This window comes from Cherax quadricarinatus, chromosome 55, assembly GCF_038502225.1.
Source record: "Cherax quadricarinatus isolate ZL_2023a chromosome 55, ASM3850222v1, whole genome shotgun sequence".
Taxonomy (NCBI): Eukaryota; Metazoa; Arthropoda; class Malacostraca; order Decapoda; family Parastacidae; genus Cherax; species Cherax quadricarinatus.
Genome location: NC_091346.1, coordinates 15,215,574 through 15,237,880, shown reverse-complemented (window position 1 = coordinate 15,237,880; position 22,307 = coordinate 15,215,574). Strand labels below are relative to the sequence as shown.

Sequence of the window (22,307 nt, the reverse complement as noted above, 5' to 3'; positions counted from 1 at the left end):
TAACAGGTGTAAGAAAAGCCTTATCTAACCTAACAAAAAATGCCTAACCTAACCTGACCTTACCTAACCTAGATTAACATAAAACAACAGTCTAACTTGCAGCATGAATTCTCCAAAGCCTCATTTTAGGAGAAGGATCTAAGAGCGTTTCAGGCCGTCGTGGGCCATTGTCAAGTCACTACTGAGGCGAGAAGAGTAGAGAAGACCAGAAGAAATTAAAAAAAAAAAACGTTGAGTGGCAGGTACAAAAACTGACGTAGTTACATGAGGATATATTGAAGGATGGGTTGGTATAAGACGCCGGGGTTCACATGCCTGGTTTGGAAAATGGGTTCTAAGAATCTGGGATTTACACGTCTGGTGTGGAGAATGGGTTGACGTCAAAAGTTGGGGTATGGGGGTGACAAGTATGTGTTCCAACACTCCCCCTCAAACTTCACCCATTATTAGCACTGTGTCCAAGGCAATGTGACACTCCACACCCCATTAATTTTCAATGGGGTATAAATATATACATGTAGCACATTAATTAAGTATGGTATATACATATATATTCATTGTGTGTTTGTGTGTTTACGGCAGGAAAGCAGTAGAGTCGCCCTCCTTAACGCTAATGGAGCTCAACGCGAGTTGTTGCTGACATTTACTACCAGCAACATTATTTAGGACCGCCATACCTCTGCCACATCCCTGTCACAGTCCAGCCACATCCCTGCCACAGTCCAGTCACAGTCCTGCCACATCTCTGTCACAATCCAGCCACATCCCTGCCACAGTCCAGTCACAATCCTGCCACATCCCTGTCACGGTCCTGCCACATCCCTGTCGCAGTCGCAAAACATCCGTCCCTCCAGCCTCCTAGTGAGGCTATTTGTTAGTGGTTCTGGTGATTATCTCTCCCAGTTCCATGTCTCCTAGGCTGGGAAAGAAATGTAAGATTTATGTATACTGAATAGATAGATAGAAGAAAATACTCAAACTGTCCCTGGGAGAAACCTTAGCTTTCCCCTTATGTCCCTGGGAGAAACCTTAGCTTTCCCCTTATGTCCCTGGGAGAAACCTTAGCTTTCCCCTTATGTCCCTGGGAGAAACCTTAGCTTTCCCCTTATGTCCCTGGGAGAAACCTTAGCTTTCCCCTTATGTCCCTGGGATAAACCTTAGCTTTCCCCTTATGTCCCTGGGAGAAACCTTAGCTTTCCCCCTTACGTTTATTTTCTTCCCTGAGGCTGTGGGTCCCTAGTCAGTTCTAGAGGTGGTACCTCAATATATATAGTGTGTGTACATGTACGTATATGTCGTGCCGAATAAGTAAAACTTGCTATTTTGGCTTAAATAGCAACGCACTTCTTGCCGAATAGGGCAAGCGAAAATTTGTGTATGCAATAATTTCGCAAAAATCATTCTGAATCTTAACGAAAAAAAATTACACTTCATTGTGTTTATTGTTAAATTATTGTAAACTTGTATGAAATATATTTAGTTTGATTATGCTAAATTAAATTGCGCTTGTTATAATAAGGTTAGGTAAATTTCTTGAGGTTCTTTTGGTACAGAATCATTAATTTTTATATTAACATAAGATAAAATTTTAGAAACGGCATAATTTTAAACGAGTTCTTGCTAATTGACCAGTTTTACCTATTCGGCACAAAACAAACACACACACGCGCGCGCACACACACACACACACACACACACACACACACACACACACACACACACACACACACACACACACACACACACACACACGCATACATACATTATATATATATATATATATATATATATATATATATATATATATATATATATATATATATATATATATATATATATACGACGGAGCAATGATCTGGGATAAACTAACGGGCTCAGAAACCAGACCTGCTCCCCCCAACAACTACAAACAATCGCACTAGGATGGTCCAATAGTGGAAAATATAGCCTCAACGATGCTTCAGAGTGTGTCAGGGAAGGATAGAGCCCGCCTGCTGGCAGTGAGAGCTCCTCATGCTGGGGACTTTCTGTTGGCTGTTCCCAACTCCAGCCTTGGCACACGCCTCGACCCACAGACCATCCGCATCGGTGTTGCCCTTCGACTTGCCGCCCCTATTCTCGCCGAACACAGGTGTATTTGTGGCAGTGAAGCAGCAGACCGATTCGGGTACCATGGTCTTGTGTGCCGTAAATCCGAGGGAAAGATTGCAAGACATGAGGAGGTTAATAACATTATCTAGAGGAGCCTCACAACAGCTGGATGCCCAGCAGTAAGGGAGCCACCCCAACTATGCAGATCTGATGGCAGCCAGAAGCGTCCAGATGGTATCACCCTTCAAGCCTGGACAGATGGGAAGCAGGTGGTGTGGGACTATACATGTGCATCTACCTTGGCTGATACCTATCTCCAATACACCAGGGAGGAAGGAGGGGCAGCTGCCAGCTTTAGGGAGTCCCAAAAGTCTAGAAAATATGGAGAACTTGCCCATCATTATATGTTGGTTCCCATAGGCTCAGAGACCCTTGGCTCATGGGGAAAGAGTGCATCTAATTTCCTTAAGGAGCTGGGAAAAAGACTCATCAGGGTAACTAGGGATCCCAGGGCAGCTAGTTTTCTGTTCCAGCGGCTCAGCGCGGCTGTTCAAAGGGGTAATGCATGCTGCATTTTGGGCACACGCCCCAGCTCTGAGGAGCTGGATGAGATTTTCGCCTTATAATCGGTGATACACACGTAACAACATGTATATATATATATATATATATATATATATATATATATATATATATATATATATATAGATATATATATATATATGCCACCTTTATATCAACAATGTATCTCTTAAATCTTCTGTGCCATATTATGTAATAAAATATTCCTATTGGTAAAAAAAAATAGTTTAAAAGATGGGGTGGTAGGGGAAGTGGAATATTCAAATGGCTTCAGGAAGAAATCCAAATATTCTTCCTTGAAGCCTTTTTATCCACTTCTCCGAGGCTATGGGTCCCACAATTTACACCAGAGGTGGACCCTTTATATATATATATATATATATATATATATATATATATATATATATATATATATATATATATATATATATATATATATATATATATATATATATATATGAGTGAATCCTATGGTGATATTTGTTGTTATTATTAGCGAGTCACTGGGACGAATATACTGATAATTTCTTACCAGACGACGAGTTAATCTGTAGTTATGAAAGTGTGAGTTTGAGAGGTGGCCAGGTGTTGTTGTTCTAGTGTCAGCCTGCTAAGAGGCCAGTGTTGTGTTGCCAGGTGTTGTTGTTCTAGTGTCAGCCTGCTAAGAGGCCAGTGTTGTGTTGCCAGGTGTTGTTGTTCTAGTGTCAGCCTGCTAAGAGGCCAGTGTTGTGTGGCCAGGTGTTGTTGTTCTAGTGTCAGCCTGCTAAGAGGCCAGTGTTGTGTACACTGACATTGGACGACCCTCTCGTTTGTTTACCTTCTTGACACGTTTATTTTGCCGTCGTTTTTCCCTTCCCCCTTTCTCTTGTGTTTTTTCCCCCCTCCTTCCTTCTCCAGGTAGCTGTCGTACATGGTGGTTTTGTGTGTGTATGATAGATAGATAGATAGATAACCCATATGATATATGTGTGTGAGTCGCCTTAAGTTTTGGGCAGGTAATTCATTCATTAATTTATTAGTTCGTCTGCTCGTTCATTCCTTTCATTCGTTGATACATTTGTTCGTTCATTCACTCGATACTTTCTTCATTCATTTGCTAATTCTTTTGGCTCATTGGTTCGTTAGGTTATTTATAAAGTCGTTCGCTCGCTCCTCAGCTGATACATTTTATTTCGTAGGCGTTCGTTGGCTCCCCTTCCAACCATCATTCCTGGTGGATGTGCAGTGCTCACTTTTACCTCCTTGCTCTAGCCACTTGTCTGTTGTCCACTGCTTTCATGTTTCACTAGAGTGCAGCTGAGTGCATCTTCAAGACAATTTACTCTGCCTGTTTTTCTTCCTGGCAGCAAGATGCTTTGAAGTGCGTCGTAGTGAAATTAAAGGGGGGGAATTTGACGGCTTCCTCTTCTCAATAGCACTTGGGGGATTTTTTTTTCATTAGTTTATGGTTTTTGGGTGATGGGAGGGAGTAGGATTGGTTTAATTGTAGTGGTAGTAGTATTAGTAGTAATGGTGACGGTGGTGATGTTAGTAGCAGAGAGGGGTAGGGCCTCCAAGAGAAATTGTTCGAGGTGGAACAAGACTGATTTGGGGCTCCCCTGGGGGCAGGCTGAGGCCTCCAGTCTAAGTGATTTTTACATTATTTTTTTCTAAATAAACCAAAAGATAGTTGAAATTACCCAAAAAAAATCAAATGGAAAAATCAGAATAAAACGTCTGTGGCTATGGCGCCCCTTCAGAGATTCACAGCCGGGCCCCGGACCAGTGTACCGGCAAGTATAGTAGTTGGTAGATAAGACACATAGGCAACATTTAGGCAACTTTATTCCGAAACGTTTCCCCTACACAGTAGGCTTCTTCAGTAGAGTACAGAAAGTAGGCAGGAGCAGTAAAGATGTGAAGACGATGTAATCAGTCCATCACCCTTGATTACATCGTCTTCACATCTCTACTGCTCCTGCCTACTTTCTGTACTCGACTGAAGAAGCCTACCGTGTAGGCGAAACGTTTCGGAATAAAGTTGCTTAAATGTTGCCTATGTGTCTTATCTACCAACCTGTCGGTATTGTATACCATTTGATAATCAAGTATAGTAGTGATGGGGGCAGGAAAATAGTAGTATTGATAGTGGCGATGGTGGCTTTTCTAGGACAAGGCACTCGTCTCCATCATCATCCGGAGACTCTATCAAGACTGTGTTCAACAACTGCTAAGGGTCCCATATAGGCTGCTTGCATTATTCTTTCCTAGTCCGTAGGCCTCTTCTGTGTCTACGTTCTCCTGCTCGACCCTCATTGATTTGGGGTGGGCAATAACCTAGCCTCTTACTACCGATATGAAGGCAGTAAATACCATCTTACTAGGAATATAAAGACGGTAAACACCTTCTTACTAGTAACACGAAGGCAGTAAATACTTTCTTACTACCAATATGGCGGCAATAAATATCTCCTACTAGAAATCTGGAGAGAGTAAATACCGACAACTTAGAGAAGGACAGTAATACTTACAAAACCTTTATTGAAGATGCTGTGTAGCCCTTGTGGTTTAGCGCTTCTTTTTTATTATAGTTTATTGAAGATGTTTCGGTCGTGGGACCTTGACCACTTCAAATACGAGGCACGAATACAAGTTTTAGAGGTGATCAAGGTCCCAGGACCGAAAGGTGCTCAGTAAAAGTGTCCCAAGTGAATGCATACGTGTCCTTCACCCTCGAATACATAGTGTGTACGCAAGATGCATTTCTTATCCTATGTCTTGAAGCATCTATTGTCTACACAGGTTTTCGCATCTCCTCGCTGGTGAAATTAATGTCTGCACAAATAACTCATTACGATTGTGACCGAATATAAACATGTAAACAGTTCATTACATTTGTAACTTGTTCAGCTATCAAAACTTTGGGGCCCAGTCCCTGGACCCATTATATATTTCTGTAATGCTTTGACGGCCGCCCACAGGATGGATATGGTGTGCATAGTGAAGGTGTTAAACTAACTTGTTGTTGCCCATCTACCATAGGGATAATTTTTATGTCTAACTTTCTTACGTTCTGTCCAGGGCTCTGGTGGCCTGGTGGTTAACGCTCTCGCTTCACACGGTGAGGGCCTGGGTTCGGTTCCCAGCCAGAGTAGAAACATTGAACGTGTTTCTTTCCACCTGTTGTCTATGTTCCCCATCAGTAAAATGGGTACCTGGGTGTTAGTCGACTGGTGTGGGTCGCATCCTGGGACACTGACCTAAGGAGGCCTGGTCATAGACCGGGCCGCGGGGGCGTTGACCCCCGGAACTCTCTCCAGATAAACTCCAGATCTCCAGTACGTATCGTTACGTCAGCTACATATTCAACGAGTCTGTCTGTAGTAATGCAGAGACACATTTCTGATAGAGCAAACCTTAATTTAGTCAACGTTTCACTCTGTGTGGAGTTTTATCAAAAGAAAGCTCTACACAGAGCGAAACGTTGCCCCAATTAAAGCTAGTTACGCGACATGCCTTTTATTCAACCCATTTCTTTTTGTCCTAAATAGTGGGTAGATTTTTCCCCCTTCAAAATTTTGCAGTGACATATATAACCTGTGACTTCAATCATGTACTGGAGGAACCTGCTTTACAGTTCTTCTCTGTACGGTGCTAACCTTTACAGGGTTTCATTTTACGTCGTTCCGCCTTACGGCGTTTCGTTAATACAGCAATTTTCAGTTATACCTATTCTTCATATATTCAGACTTCCTATAATAAATACTCACCACACACGATAATCTATAGATGAAAATATTTTAAGGTAAGTAATATGTGTACTGTATATACGTTTTTTATGCCTAACTATAATGCTCACATTTTCTCAGGCTTTTATATGCATTTAAAAGTGGAAAAGGGCTATGATTCACTTAACAGCGATTTTAGTTTTGCAGCAATAGCCCGGAATCTAACCTGATGCATAAGCGGGGCCCTCTTGTACAGCAGCCCGGAACCTAACCTGTTGTATAAGCAGGGCCCCTAATGTATGTGGTTTGCCATTGATTAATGGGCTAAATATCATTTTGATTATATTGTGGTCATGATAACTAATGGGGCAGTAAACTGATTACGATGCCAAAAAATTGGTGACGATTAACAAGAGTTGATCATGATAGCAAGAAATTGATGATAGAAATTTTGTCATGATGGCAAGAAATTGATGAGGATAGCAAGAATTTGATCACGATAGCAAGAACTTGGCGATAGCAGGGATGTGATCACAGTAGCAAGAAACTGATGAGGATAGCAAGAATTTTGTCATGATGGCAAGAAATTGGTCATGTTAGTCACGATAAATTAACCAGGGCACTCATGAAATAGTAACGACGATAGTAAAAATGGTCACGATAGCCACAAAATAGTCACAATAGTAGTCAATTAACCACATTAGTCCTCTCGCTTGAGCCACTCTTCCCTGCTTTGCCCTCCATCCCCCTTCCACAACCTCATCTTCCACAACCCCCCTCTTCTACAACACCCCTCTTCTACAACCCCCCTCTTCTACAACCCCCCTCTTCTACAACCCCCCTCTTCTACAACCCCCCCTTTTCCACAAACCCCCTCTTCCACAAACCCCCTCTTCCACAAGTCCCCTCTTCCACAAGTCCCCTCTTCCACAAGTCCCCTCTTCCACAACCTCCTCCCATCCACACAATGCTTACCATTTTTCACTCTTTCCCCTCTCCCTTGATGTTCTGGGCTCCGTCACTCCGGGTTTGTGTACCTTGGCTTCCATGGTATAAATTATCTTACTGCCAGCTTCCAGGAAATGTATTTTGTAGAAATGTGAAGGATTGTGTGTGTGTATGAGATGAATGTGAACACTGATCATGTAGACGGTGGGACGAGTGTATCTGCTCGAGTGTAAGTGTCTGTCTGAGTGTATAGTGTAATACTTGCCAACACACACACACACAGGCGCGCGCGCGCGAGATAAAGCTCATGGAGCAGGGAGAGAGAGAATCCAGTAGCGACCAGCGAAGAGACGGTGCCAGGAGCTGTGAATCGACCCCCGCAACCACAGCTAGGTGAGTACACACACCTGAGGGACACAAGAGAAGGCTGGACGTCATCCAAAACTTTGCAAAATAACACCATGATCCACAAGGTCACAGTGCCACTACCACCTTCCTCGGGCACCTCCTTGGCACCCTGCTTAAGTCCCTGCGATCTTTAAGATCGCTGGGTGCCTAGCTAGGTGACCCGGTCTGCATGGGTGACTGAGTAACCGATCAGGTGTCTATCTGCTTCCTTAGGAGGGTATAAGAGTTCCTACTTGGGTGAATTTTGTAGTATTTACCTGTATATTGGGTAACTTAAGAAGTGCCTGAGTGCCTTACTGGGTGACTGTGCAAGTAATTAAGTGCCTAACTGTGTGTTCTGGCATTTGAATGAATGCCTGAGTGTTCAACTGGTGCCAGAGAGAGAGAGAGAGAGAGAGAGAGAGAGAGAGAGAGAGAGAGAATTTACTTTCAGGCTGAAATTGAATCAGAAAAACTAAATGGCTGTTATGTGATTAAAGATAAACTAGGTAACCTGAGCAGTGGCCTGTGTGTGTGTGTGTGTGTGTGTGTGTGTGTGTGTGTGTGTGTGTGCGTGTGCGTGCGTGCGTGCGTGCGTGTTGTCAGTTTTTTCTCTTCATTTAGTTATTATTTTGCTTAGAACTCTTCCTTATCTAGCTTCTTGTATTCTCTTATTTTCTCAAATATAGTTTCCATATAGGAAGATAAGCTTGTGGGAAAGCACAGTGTCCAGGAAGATAAGCTTGTAGGAAAGCACTGTGTCCAGGAAGATAAGCTTGTGGGAAAGCACAGTGTCCAGGAAGATAAGCTTGTGGGAAAGCACAGTGTCCAGGAAGATAAGCTTGTAGGAAAGCACTGTGTCCAGGAAGATAAGCTTGTGGGAAAGCACAGTGTCCAGGAAGATAAGCTTGTGGGAAAGCACAGTGTCCAGGAAGATAAGCTTGTGGGAAAGCAGTGTCCAGGAAGATAAGCTTGTAGGAAAGCACTGTGTCCAGGAAGATAAGCTTGTGGGAAAGCACACAGGAAGATAAGCTTGTAGGAAAGCACTGTGTCCAGGAAGATAAGCTTGTAGGAAAGCACTGTGTCCAGGAAGATAAGCTTGTGGGAAAGCACAGTGTCCAGGAAGATAAGCTTGTAGGAAAGCACTGTGTCCAGGAAGATAAGCTTGTGGGAAAGCACAGTGTCCAGGAAGATAAGCTTGTGGGAAAGCACAGTGTCCAGGAAGATAAGCTTGTAGGAAAGCACTGTGTCCAGGAAGATAAGCTTGTGGGAAAGCACAGTGTCCAGGAAGATAAGCTTGTGGGAAAGCAGTGTCCAGGAAGATAAGCTTGTAGGAAAGCACTGTGTCCAGGAAGATAAGCTTGTAGGAAAGCACTGTGTCCAGGAAGATAAGCTTGTGGGAAAGCACAGTGTCCAGGAAGATAAGCTTGTGGGAAAGCACAGTGTCCAGGAAGATAAGCTTGTAGGAAAGCACTGTGTCCAGGAAGATAAGCTTGTGGGAAAGCACAGTGTCCAGGAAGATAAGCTTGTGGGAAAGCAGTGTCCAGGAAGATAAGCTTGTAGGAAAGCACTGTGTCCAGGAAGATAAGCTTGTAGGAAAGCACTGTGTCCAGGAAGATAAGCTTGTAGGAAAGCACAGTGTCCAGGAAGATAAGCTTGTAGGAAAGCACTGTGTCCAGGAAGATAAACTTGTGGGAAAGTACAGTGTCCAGGAAGATAAGCTTGTAGGAAAGCACAGTGTCCAGGAAGATAAGCTTGTGGGAAAGCACAGTGTCCAGGAAGATAAGCTTGTGGGAAAGTACAGTGTCCAGGAAGATAAGCTTGTAGGAAAGCACAGTGTCCAGGAAGATAAGCTTGTGGGAAAGCACAGTGTCCAGGAAGATAAACTTGTGGGAAAGCACAGTGTCCAGGAAGATAAGCTTGTGGGAAAGCACAGTGTCCAGGAAGATAAGCTTGTGGGAAAGCACAGTGTCCAGGAAGATAAACTTGTGGGAAAGCACAGTGTCCAGGAAGATAAACTTGTGGGAAAGCAGTGTCCAGGAAGGTAAGCTTGTGGGAAAGCAGTGTCCAGGAAGGTAAGCTTGTGGGAAAGCAGTGTCCAGGAAGGTAAGCTTGTGGGAAAGCAGTGTCCAGGAAGATAAACTTGTGGGAAAGCACAGTATCCAGGAAGATAAGCTTGTAGGAAAGCACAGTGTCCAGGAAGATAAGCTTGTGGGAAAGCAGTGTCCAGGAAGGTAAGCTTGTGGGAAAGCAGTGTCCAGGAAGATAAGCTTGTGGGAAAGCAGTCTCCAGGAAGATAAGCTTGTAGAAAAGCCTTGTGCCCAGGAAAGCAAGTTGATTTTGGTCTTGTTATAGCTAATAATGTTGCGGGATACCAGTCAGCAGACTACCATCCAGTTACCTGTTTATTCCTGGGTGAACAGGTACCCATATATCACGACTCTGCCTTGAATCGCGATCCCTGGTTTTCGCTTGTGGTATCAGACTCTCTAGAGATGGGCAAGGTGCAAGTCCACACCGAGAGGCTAACTGCTGCGAACTATCGTGTATTGTCTAGGTGTGTGAATCTAGAATTGTTGACCACATCACATTTCGTTCTAAGCCTTACTGAGATAGTCTTGTTATTAGTTAAGTCTGAAGTGTTAAGTATGTTAGAAGTGATGTAGAATAACAAGACACAGTACAGTGACTGGAACAATACACAAATAACCCGCTTTTAGGAGACAGAAACCGTTTACAAGTGACTAGTTAATGGTCCACGTCGGGCGAAACGTCATCATAAATTTCAGTCTCCCTAGTGCTGGTTATTTGTGTATTAGAGGGGATATCTATGGCCAGAAATCCTTGCCCTGCCACCGTCTCCCAGATGTCGTTGTCTGAGATGAGCCAACAGCACAACATTTCTTGCCCGCTCTTCCCCACCAGGTCACCGGCGCTCGCTCTCCTCTGGTACCTCCGGGGTGGTGGTGGTGAAGCCTGGGGAAGGGGAAGAAGGGGGATGGGTGAAGGGTTGTGGTGGTGTTGAGGTAGGGGACACGGCTGCTGCTGGTACTCCCCTTCCTCCCTCCCTCCCCCACTCCGTCAACCTCCACATGCCGCATTATCAGATAGGTGAGTTTACCCTGTTTCCTCTCCTCTTATTCTCATTTTTCCACCTCTCCTGTCTACTCTTTCGCTTTTTTCCTCCTCTTTTTCCCCCTTTTTCACTTCTGGTTTTCACTCCGTGCTCAATCTTGTCTTCCACTGCTGCCTTTGTATGTATATATACACTGGCCTTCCTGCTTCACCATCCTTCTTTCCCCTTTCTTAGTATCAGTAGTCAAGCTTTTACTTGTAGCAGCAGAAGCAGCAGTGGTGGTAGTAGTAGTAGTAGTAGTAGTAGTAGTAGTAGTAGTAGTGTTACAACAATTGCACTTTTGTTGTATCAGAAATGTTGTACATATATATTTTTCCGTGTTTGCGTATCACTGTTATGGTCATGACGTGGCGAGTGGGTAACGCAAGACTGAACTGCCCTGAAATAGATGTTACGGGAGAATAATCTCACGTGCACTGATAGATGTATTTACCTCCGTGAACAAGGTATCGAGATGTTGAATGTTGCACCTGAACTAACCTGTAACTTTGTTGAAATTATCTTAGCATGTGTGTCAGTTGCAGCCATGATTTATTTCCTGCTTTACAGCCCCTCCAGGGAGGTGTTGTGGTGCTGGTGATGGGCTCTTGATCCAAGGAATAGGATCTATGCTCCTCACCTTTCCTTAGACCGAACATAATGGACTCCCATTCGCCAGGAGCTGTGACCCCTACGGTTTTAGTCTTCCACTACGAGTAATAATCCTGGTTCAGAATTGTGTGTACTCACCAGTTTGTGGTTGCAGAGGTCGACTCACAGCTCCTGGTCGACCTATGTATTTGTGTGTGTGTGTGTGTTGGGTGAGTGTGTGTACTGGGTCAGTGCATGAAAAATGAGACGAAATAACTAGCTTCTAGCCTGGTACTCCTCAGCATGGGAATCCATGCCTGTCTGTTGCTGAGTAGAGAGAATATTGTGTTTGATTCTTTTGCTCACGTGGGAAGTGTGTCCAGCAAGCATCCCACGACCTTCATGTGTAGACACTGTGAGGAGACAAGGTGGGTGCTTGTGTCCAGCAAGCATCCAACGAACTTCGTGTGTAGACACTGAGGAGACAAGGTGGGTGCTTGTGTCCAGCAAGCATTCCACGACCTTCGTGTGTAGACACTGTGAGGAGACAAGGTGGGTGCTTGTGGCCAGCAAGCATCCCACGAGCTTCGTGTGTAGGCACTGTGAGGAGACAAGGTGGGTGCTTGTGTCCAGCAAGCATCCCACGACCTTCGTGTGTAGACACTGTGAGGAGACAAGGTGGGTGCTTGTGGCCAGCAAGCATCCCACGACCTTCGTGTGTAGACACTGTGAGGAGACAAGGTGGGTGCTTGTGTCCAGCAAGCATCCCACGACCTTCGTGTGTAGACACTGTGAGGAGACAAGGTGGGTGCTTGTGGCCAGCAAGCATCCCACGAGCTTCGTGTGTAGGCACTGTGAGGAGACAAGGTGGGTGCTTGTGTCCAGCAAGCATCCCACGACCTTCGTGTGTAGACACTGTGAGGAGACAAGGTGGGTGCTTGTGTCCAGCAAGCATCCCACGAGCTTCGTGTGTAGACACTGAGGAGACAAGGTGGGTGCTTGTGTCCAGCAAGCATCCCACGACCTTCGTGTGTAGACACTGTGAGGAGACAAGGTGGGTGCTTGTGTCCAGCAAGCATCCCACGACCTTCGTGTGTAGACACTGTGAGGAGACAAGGTGGGTGCTTGTGGCCAGCAAGCATCCCACGAGCTTCGTGTGTAGGCACTGTGAGGAGACAAGGTGGGCGCTTGTGTCCACCAAGCATCCCACGACCTTCGTGTGTAGACACTGTGAGGAGACAAGGTGGGTGCTTGTGTCCAGCAAGCATCCCACGACCTTCGTGTGTAGACACTGTGAGGAGACAAGGTGGGTGCTTGTGGCCAGCAAGCATCCCACGAGCTTCGTGTGTAGGCACTGTGAGGAGACAAGGTGGGCGCTTGTGTCCACCAAGCATCCCACGACCTTCGTGTGTAGACACTGTGAGGAGACAAGGTGTGTGCTTGTGTCCAGCAAGCATCCCACGACCTTCGTGTGTAGACACTGTGAGGAGACAAGGTGGGTGCTTGTGGCCAGCAAGCATCCCACGAGCTTCGTGTGTAGGCACTGTGAGGAGACAAGGTGGGTGCTTGTGTCCAGCAAGCATCCCACGACCTTCGTGTGTAGACACTGTGAGGAGACAAGGTGGGTGCTTGTGTCCAGCAAGCATCCCACGACCTTCGTGTGTAGACACTGTGAGGAGACAAGGTGGGTGCTTGTGTCCAGCAAGCATCCCACGAACTTCGTGTGTAGACACTGTGAGGAGACAAGGTGGGTGCTTGTGTCCAGCAAGCATCCCACGACCTTCGTGTGTAGACACTGTGAGGAGACAAGGTGGGTGCTTGTGGCCAGCAAGCATCCCACGAGCTTCGTGTGTAGGCACTGTGAGGAGACAAGGTGGGTGCTTGTGTCCAGCAAGCATCCCACGACCTTCGTGTGTAGACACTGTGAGGAGACAAGGTAGGTGCTTGTGTCCAGCAAGCATCCCACGACCTTCGTGTGTAGACACTATGAGGAGACAAGGTGGGTGCTTGTGGCCAGCAAGCGACCCTCTGACACCTTCAAAGGGAACTGACCTCTTGTGCTTGTACATAGTAGCCTCTCAGTGGGATATTGCCTAAGGGATAACCAGTTTACAACAAGTGGAAGATAAGTATTAGCTAATTTGAAACCGGTGGAAGGATGGTATGGCCAGTTTACAACATGGAAGGTTTAGTATGGTCAATTTACAACAAATGGAAGGTATGGTATGTACAATTTACAACCACTTCTCAACCCCATTGCTCTCTCTCTCTCTCTCTCTCTCTCTCTCTCTCTCTCTCTCTCTCTCTCTCTCTCTCTCTCTCTCTCTCCTTTCCCTCCTCCTCCACCCCACCTCTTCTTCTTCGTCATCCTTTACCTTATCTCTGCTTTTCTCAACCCTAATTTTGAATGAGGTGGAGGGGTAAGCCAGTGGAAGACCCCACCCAGATGACCAAAAGCTCCAGCGGCGGGTCATCATATGACTAAGACGCGCGTCAGGAAACACTTGTCCTGTTTGTTGACAAACCTGACCTTACCTCCAGGGTTGCTTTCCTATATTTGTGTCTTGGGTTTTTCAGGTAATTATGGATGTTAAATAAAACTGTACGAGCTTTGACTACTTCTATTATTATTATTATTATTATTATTATTATTAGTGTTATTGTTGGTGTTTTGATGTTTATATTATTAGTAGTAATTGAATGTTCGTATTTATTCTTTTATAAAGAACTGTTTTTTATACATTTTGCACAGTTATATAAATTACTGCTCCGTGTGCGTGTGTGCTTACCTATTTGTGGTTGCAGGGGTCGATTCATAGCTCCTGGCCCCGCCTCTTCACTAATCGTTACTAGGTCCTCTCTCTCTCCTGCTCCATGAGCTTTATCATACCTCGTCTTAAAACTATGTATGGTTACTGCCTCCACTACGTGTGTGTGTGTGTGTGTGCGTGTGATTACTCAGAGCACACACTCCACGTATCGCTTTTCTTTGTGTATACTGAAGGCTTTTCATCACGACAGATTGAGAAAGGAAGTGCCACCCCCTCCCCCACCCCACTCCCCTCACCCCACTCCCCTCACCCCACTCCCCTCACCCCACTCCCCTCACCCCACTTCCCCCTCCCCCAACTCTGCAGGTCGGATATTACATATGTTGTGTCTCACCATGTTTACTTGACTCACCACTCACACACACACACACACACACACACACACACACACACACACACACACACACACACACACACACACACACACACACACACACGCACGCACGCACATTTCTTCAGCCACAGAATTGTTAGGAAGTGGAATAGTCTGGCAAGCGATGTAGTGGAGGCAAGACCCATACATAGCTTTAAGGCGAGGTATGATAAAGCTCATGGAGCAGGGAGAGGGAGGACCCAGTAGCGGTCAGTGAAGAGGCGGGGCCAGGAGCTGAGTCTCGACCCCTGCAACCACAATTAGGTGAGTACAATTATGTGCGTGCACACACTCTCTCTCTCTCTCTCTCTCTCTCTCTCTCTCTCTCTCTCTCTCTCTCTCTCTCTCTCTCTCTCTCTCTGTTGACTGAAGTGTGAGCAATACCCATCGTCCCTGTGCCCTCCTCTGCCCTCCCTGTTCTCTCTGCCCTCCCTGCCCTCCTCTGCCCTCCCTGCCCTCTTCTGCCCTCCCTGTTCTCCCTGCCCTCCTCTTCCCTCCTTGCCCTCCCTTCAGTACTTAACTGGTTGCTCATGACATGACTAACCAAACACCCTGGCTTCTCTGTGGTGCCCCGTGCCCGGCTGTGTTGGGCATCGCCGCTGCTGATGACCACAGAGCCCTCCATGCGGGCAGCAGCTGGAGCAGCCTGCAGCAGCAGCAGCAGTAGTAGCAGCAGCATTGGGCTGGAAACGGCCCTCCGCTACCCACACCAACCCTTCCTACCCACATCCACACCCTCATGGCTACCGTACCCGATCTTCCCACCCGAGTTTGGTGAGTATCCACTTATGACGTACTGGGGTGGTAGTTGTGGTAGTAAAGTACTGCTGGTGGTAGTTATGGTAATGTAATTTTGGTGGTGGTAGTTGTGGTAGTGTAATACCTGGAATGGTGGTAGTTGTGATAGTGTAATAATTGGGATGGCGGTAGTTGTGGTAGTGTGTAATACTGCTGGTGGTAGTTGTGGTGGTGTAATGCTAGTGATGGTGGAGGTTGTGGTGGTCTAGTAGTGTAATGCTAGTAATAGTGGTAGTTGTGGTGGTCTAGTAGTGTAATACTAGTAATGGTGGTAGTTGTGGTGGTCTAGTTGTGTAATTGTGCAGACTTACGAAGAGGGGGGGCTGCATTTTCGACCTCTTCCCGAGCCCCTCTTCAGAAGGTATCTTCTGAAGAGGTTCTAAGCCAATGCTCGAAATGTGCAAACCCTTTTTTTTTTATTCCGTTTATATCTCCAGTTTAGGCAGTGCTTTTGTGGCGTCTTCCTAATTAATAATAATAATAATAATAAGTTTTATTTCTTAAACATACAAATGGATGAAAATTTCTGGAAATTTCTCGTATATTTTTTTTTAAGTACCTTGCCCCGTGCTGTGATTATGTAGCTGGTGGGTTCAGTGTACTCGACGTGGGTTCAGTGTACTCGACGTGGGTTCAGTGTACTCAACGTGGGTTCAGTGTACTCGACGTGGGTTCAGTGTACTCAACGTAGGTTCAGTGTACTCAACGTGGGTTCAATGTACTCGACGTAGGTTCAGTGTACTCAACGTAGGTTCAGTGTACTCAACGTGGGTTCAATGTACTCGACGTAGGTTCAGTGTACTCAACGTGGGTTCAATGTACTCGACGTAGGTTCAGTGTACTCAACGTGGGTTCAATGTACTCGACGTAGGTTCAGTGTACTCGACGTAGATTCAATGTACTCAACGTAGGTTCAGTGTACTCATCGTGGGTTCAATGTACTCGACGTAGGTTCAGTGTACTCGACGTAGATTCAATGTACTCGACGTAGGTTCAGTGTACTCGACGTGGGTTCATTGTACTCGACGTGGGTTCAGTGTACTCAACGTGGGTTCAATGTACTCGACGTAGATTCAATGCACTCATCGTGGGTTCAATGTACTCGACGTAGGTTCAGTGTACTCAACGTGAGTTCAATGTACTCGACGTGGATTCAATGTACTCATCGTGGGTTGAATGTACTCGACGTAGATTCAGTGTACTCAACATAGGTTCAATGTACTCGACGTAGGTTCAGTGTACTCAACGTGGGTTCAGTGTACTCGACGTGGGTTCAGTGTACTCGACGTGGGTTCAGTGTACTCGACGTGGGTTCAGTGTACTCGACGTAGGTTCAGTGTACTCAACGTGGGTTCAGTGTACTCGACGTGGGTTCAGTGTACTCAACGTAGGTTCAGTGTACTCAACGTAGGTTCAATGTACTCGACGTAGATTCAATGTACTCAACGTAGGTTCAGCGTACTCATCGTGGGTTCAATGTACTCGACGTAGATTCAATGTACTCATCGTGTGTTCAATGTACTCGACGTAGGTTCAGTGTACTCATCGTGGGTTCAATGTACTCTACGTGGATTCAATGTACTCGACGTAGGTTTAGTGTACTCATCGTGGGTTCAGTGTACTCGACGTAGATTCAATGTACTCATCGTGGGTTCAAGGTACTCGACGTAGGTTCATTGTACTCAGCGTAGGTTCAATGTACTCGACGAGGATTCAGTGTACTCATCGTGGGTTCAATGTACTAAACGTAGGTTCATTGTACTCATAATGGGTTCAATGTACTCGACGTGGATTCAATGTGCTCAACGTAGGTTCAATGTACTCATCGTGGGTTCAATGTACTAAACGTAGGTTCAATGTACTCATCGTGGGTTCAATGTACTCAACGTAGGTTCAATGTACTCATCGTGGATTTAATGTACTCATCGTGGGTTCAGTGTACTCAACGTAGGTTCAATGTACTCAACGTAGGTTCAATGTACTCAACGTAGGTTCAATGTACCCATCGTGGGTTCAATGTACTCATCGTGGGTTCAGTGTACTCAACGTAGGTTCAATGTACTCATCGTGGGTTCAGTGTACTCAACGTAGGTTCAATGTACTCAACGTAGGTTCAATGTACTCAACGTAGGTTCAATGTACTCATCGTGGGCTCAATGTACTCATCGTGGGTTCAGTGTACTCAACGTAGGTTCAATGTACTCATCGTGGGTTCAATGTCCTCATCGTGGGCTCAATGTACTCATCGTGGGTTCAGTGTACTCAACGTAGGTTCAATGTACTCATCGTGGGTTCAATGTACTGTTCAATAATACATTGAAAACGTTGTTGTTAGATTTCAGGGTTTAATATCTTGTTTATGAAAGGTTTTTCTTCTTCATGGGCTTGTAAGAACATAAAGAAGCAGCACTGCAGCAGGCCTACTGGCCCATGCGAGGCAAATCCAGCTCACACCCACCCACTCGTGTATTTATCAAACCTATTTTTAAAACTACACAATATTTTAGCTTCCGTGACGGTACTCGGGAGGTTGTTCCACTCAACCACAACTCTGTTACCAAACCAGTGCTTTCTTGTGTATTTGTGTGTGTGTTGTTGTTGTTGTTGTTGTGTGTGTAATCTGAGGCGCGGAGTTGGTCCATTGGGGCACGTAAGGTATGTCGTGACTCACCTGGTGTGTGAGTCAGTGTCACTTACGCCACCACCACCAAACCACCATCACCACCACCAGCCCACCATCACCACCACCACGATCATCACCACCACCACCACCACCAGTCCACCATCACCACCACCACCACCAGTCCACCATCACCACCACCACCACCACCACCACCAAAACACCACCACCACCACAACAACAAAAACACAAATTCACCACCACTAAATTACTAACTACCACAGGTAGTCACCACAGCTATCACAACCAAATCCACATTCACAGCATAATATATATATTTAGCTACAGATATCAATTCTTTTCAGTATTTTATATGTCGTTATTATGTTTTCCCTGTCCCTCCTGTCCTCCAGTGTGGTCAGGTTGAGTTCCCTTAACCTCTCCTCCTAGGACATACCCTTTAGCTCTGGGACTAGTCTTGTTGCAAATCCTTGCACTTTCTCTAATTTCTTGACGTGTGGGTTCCGTACTGGTGCTGCATGCTCCAACACGGGCCTGACATACACGGTGTACAGAGTCTTGAACAATTCCTTTGAAGATTGAGACACTTAATCAGCATATGGGAATCTTTATTCAGGAAACGTTTCGCCACACAGTGGCTTCATCAGTCCAATACAAAGAAGGCGTAAGGAGAGGAGAATGAGGTAATCAGTCCCTCAACCTGGAGTCGATGTGTTCAGTCCATCAATCTTGTAGAATGTACAGCATAGGGCCGTAGACGTGGCTTATATACTGTAGTGAGGTGAGCTGAAGCAGGCGGAGGCGGGGTCATAGTGGTACCATCCACTAGTCGAAGTAGGTCTTCGTCCAAAGGTTGAACAAGTGTTGAAGAATTCTTTGTAACAACTTGTCGGTTTTTCAAACCATTCATCACAACTGTCAGACACTGCAGCATCATGGGATCTTGTTACAAAGAATTCTTCAACACTTGTTCAACCTTTGGACGAAGACCTACTTCGACTAGTGGATGGTACCACTATGACCCCGCCTCCGCCTGCTTCACCTCACCTCACTACAGTATATAAGCCACGTCTACGGGCCTATGCTGTACATTCTACAAGATTGATGGACTGAACACATCGACTCCAGGTTGAGGGACTGATTACCTCATTCTCCTCCTCTCCTTACGCCTTCTTTGTATTGGACTGATGAAGCCACTGTGTAGCGAAACGTTTCCTGAATAAAGATTCCCATATGCTGCATAAGTGTCTCAATCTTCAACTTGTCGGTTTTTCAAACCATTCATAACAATTCCTTTGATGTGCAAGAAAGGTATAAAATACCGACAATATGAAAGTTAAGACACATGTGCAACATCTGGATATCTTTATTGTAGACGTTTCGCCATCCAGTGGCTTTATCAATACAGATTCTAGGACGTAATAGGAAGACAGTAGAACTATATACAAAAGATGAGGTAATCAGTCCCTCGGCCTTGGAGTTAGTGTTCACAGCATCGTGGTGGAGGAGAATCAGATTCTCCTCCACCACGATGCTGTGAACACTAACTCCAAGGGCGAGGGACTGATTACCTCATCTTTTGTATATAGTTCTACTGTCTTCCTATTATGTCCTAGAATCTGTATTGATAAAGCCACTGGATGGCGAAACGTCTACAATAAAGATATCCAGATGTTGCACATGTGTCTTAACTTTCAATTCCTTTGATGTCGAAACACTACTCTCAGATTTGCCAGGCGCCCATATGCTGCAGCAGTTATTTGGTTGATGTGCGTCTCAGATGTGCTTGGTATGATGCTCACAGCAGGAGCCTTTTACTGAGTTTTGCAGTATATATATATATATATATATATATATATATATATATATATATATATATATATATATATATATATATATATATATATAATCTTGCGCACACACACACACACACACACACCCACACACACACACACACACACACAGACAGAGAGAGAGAGAGAGAGAGAGAGCAGCATTAATGTGTAGTCATGTGCCTCTGTGAATAAGTTCACATCAAATCGTAACTCTTAAAACAACATCGTCAAATAAGCTTTGATCCCCTATACCCCCCCCCCACACACACAAACACACACACACACACATAATCTTCTTGACCATCCCAACATTCATGGCTGTGCCAAATCTACCTACCCTTAAATATATGTATTTTCCCCCTTGAGATATAACTCTCTGGAGAGGGAGAGGGGAAGGAGGGGGGGGGGAACTTTTGTGGAGTGTGGAGGGGCAGTGTTGGGGAAGTTGGAGTCCCGTGGATGAGTCAGTTTAGTAAGTAATGCCAAAATCACCACCTCATTATTTTTTTTTCTTCATTGGCTTGCTGGTGTAGTGTCTTATATTCTGTGTGAATCATGCTTTCCTCTTGATACCTCCTAGGAAGAGGAGGAAGAAGAGGAGCATAAGGATCTGGAGGAAGAGGTAGTGAAGGAGGGCTAAGTGGTGTAGATGGAGGTAATGAAAATACTCGGGAGTCGAACCCTGGTCCTTACCGTTGTTATAACAGAGTTGTAGATGCGTGAAACAGTCTTCCAAGTAGGGTGATAGAGGCTAGGACCTTGGGTAGCTTTAAGAAGAGACTGGACAAATATATGAGTGGGAGGGGCTGGATTTGATTGGAGTCATTGGGTACGGGAGCTATTTCTTGGGAAGCTTTAGGTAGTAGCCGTTTTGATAAGGACCTGCCTCGCATGGGCCAGTAGGCCTTCTGCAGTGTTCCTCCATTCTTATGTTCTTAAGTCTCTGTCCGCCGAGCTACAGATTAAATATAGTTATCATGATTAAATAGAGGAAGTGTTATGAGTCACTTTCAGCTATTTGGTACAACGAAATGAGGCAGTTGTTGACCGCCTTCTCCTAGAAAAGGGGGGATCTGTGCTATATAAAAAGGGGTCTTGGTGCTCTTCTTAGAAAAAGGTGCTTTGAATTATTCTTAGAAAACTGGCCATGTGCTTTGGAAATCCGGGATGAGGTATACGGGTAGGTTGTTGCCGAGTGAGAAAGCTTTGATAAGGTTTAGGTACAGCCGGACCCTTATACAGCACGTTAGGCTCCAGGCTACTGCTGTATAGGAGGGCTCCACTCATACAGCAGGTTAGGCTCCAGGCTACTGCTGTATAGGAGGGCTCCACTCATACAGCAGGTTAGGCTCCAGGCTACTGCTGTATAGGAGGGCTCCACTCATACAGCAGGTTAGGTTCCAGGCTACTGCTGTATAGGAGGGCTCCACTCATACAGCAGGTTAGGTTCCAGGCTACTGCTGTATAGGAGGGCTCCACTCATACAGCAGGTTAGGTTCCAGGCTACTGCTGTATAGGAGGGCTCCACTCATACAGCAGGTTAGGTTCCAGGCTACTGCTGTATAGGAGGGCTCCACTCATACAGCAGGTTAGGTTCCAGGCTACTGCTGTATAGGAGGGCTCCACTCATACAGCAGGTTAGGTTCCAGGCTACTGCTGTATGGGAGGGCTCCACTCATACACCAGGTTAAGCTCTAGCTACTGCTGTATAGGAGGGCTCCACTCATACAGCAGGTTAGGCTCTGGGCTACTGCTGTGCAGGCAGGCCCCATTTATACAACACGTTAGGTTCTGGGCTACTGCTGTACAGACAGGCACCATTTATACAATAGGTTAGGTTCTGGGCTACTGCTGTATAGGAGGGCTCCACTCATACAGCAGGTTAGGTTCCAGGCTACTGCTGTATAGGAGGGCTCCACTCATACAGCAGGTTAGGTTCCAGGCTACTGCTGTATAGGAGGGCTCCACTCATACAGCAGGTTAGGCTCTGGGCTACTGCTGTATAGGAGGGCTCCACTCATACAGCAGGTTAGGTTCCAGGCTACTGCTGTATAGGAGGGCTCCACTCATACAGCAGGTTAGGTTCCAGGCTACTGCTGTATAGGAGGGCTCCACTCATACAGCAGGTTAGGTTCCAGGCTACTGCTGTATAGGAGGGCTCCACTCATACAGCAGGTTAGGCTCTGGGCTACAGCAGGTTAGGCTCTGGGCTACTACTGTATAGGAGGGCTCCACTCATACAACAGGTTAGGCTCTGGGCTACTGCTGTGCAGACAGGCACCATTTATACAATAGGTTAGGTTCTGGGCTACTGCTGTACAGGCAGGCACCATTTATACAACAGGTTAGGTTCTGGGCTACAGCTGTAATGGCAGGCCCCATTTATACAACAGGTTAGGTTCTGGGCT

General features: G+C 45.7%; 1 protein-coding gene across 4 annotated transcripts in view; it reads left to right on the top strand.

The window, feature by feature from the left end:
* The window catches only part of LOC128699023 (mitogen-activated protein kinase kinase kinase 7-like), a 120,561-nt gene that overhangs the window by 47,307 nt on the left and 50,947 nt on the right, over positions 1-22,307 (top strand). Inside the window, exons 10-11 of one of the 4 annotated variants that reach the window (XM_070096873.1) lie at positions 10,641-10,826; positions 15,241-15,399. The exons of 1 other annotated variant lie outside the window; for it this stretch is intronic. In XM_070096873.1, the coding sequence (XP_069952974.1) occupies positions 10,641-10,826; positions 15,241-15,399 (345 nt within the window). The remainder of the gene's footprint in view (positions 1-10,640; positions 10,827-15,240; positions 15,400-22,307) is intronic. 2 more of the 4 variants (XM_070096874.1, XM_070096875.1) reach the window with 2 other exon arrangements.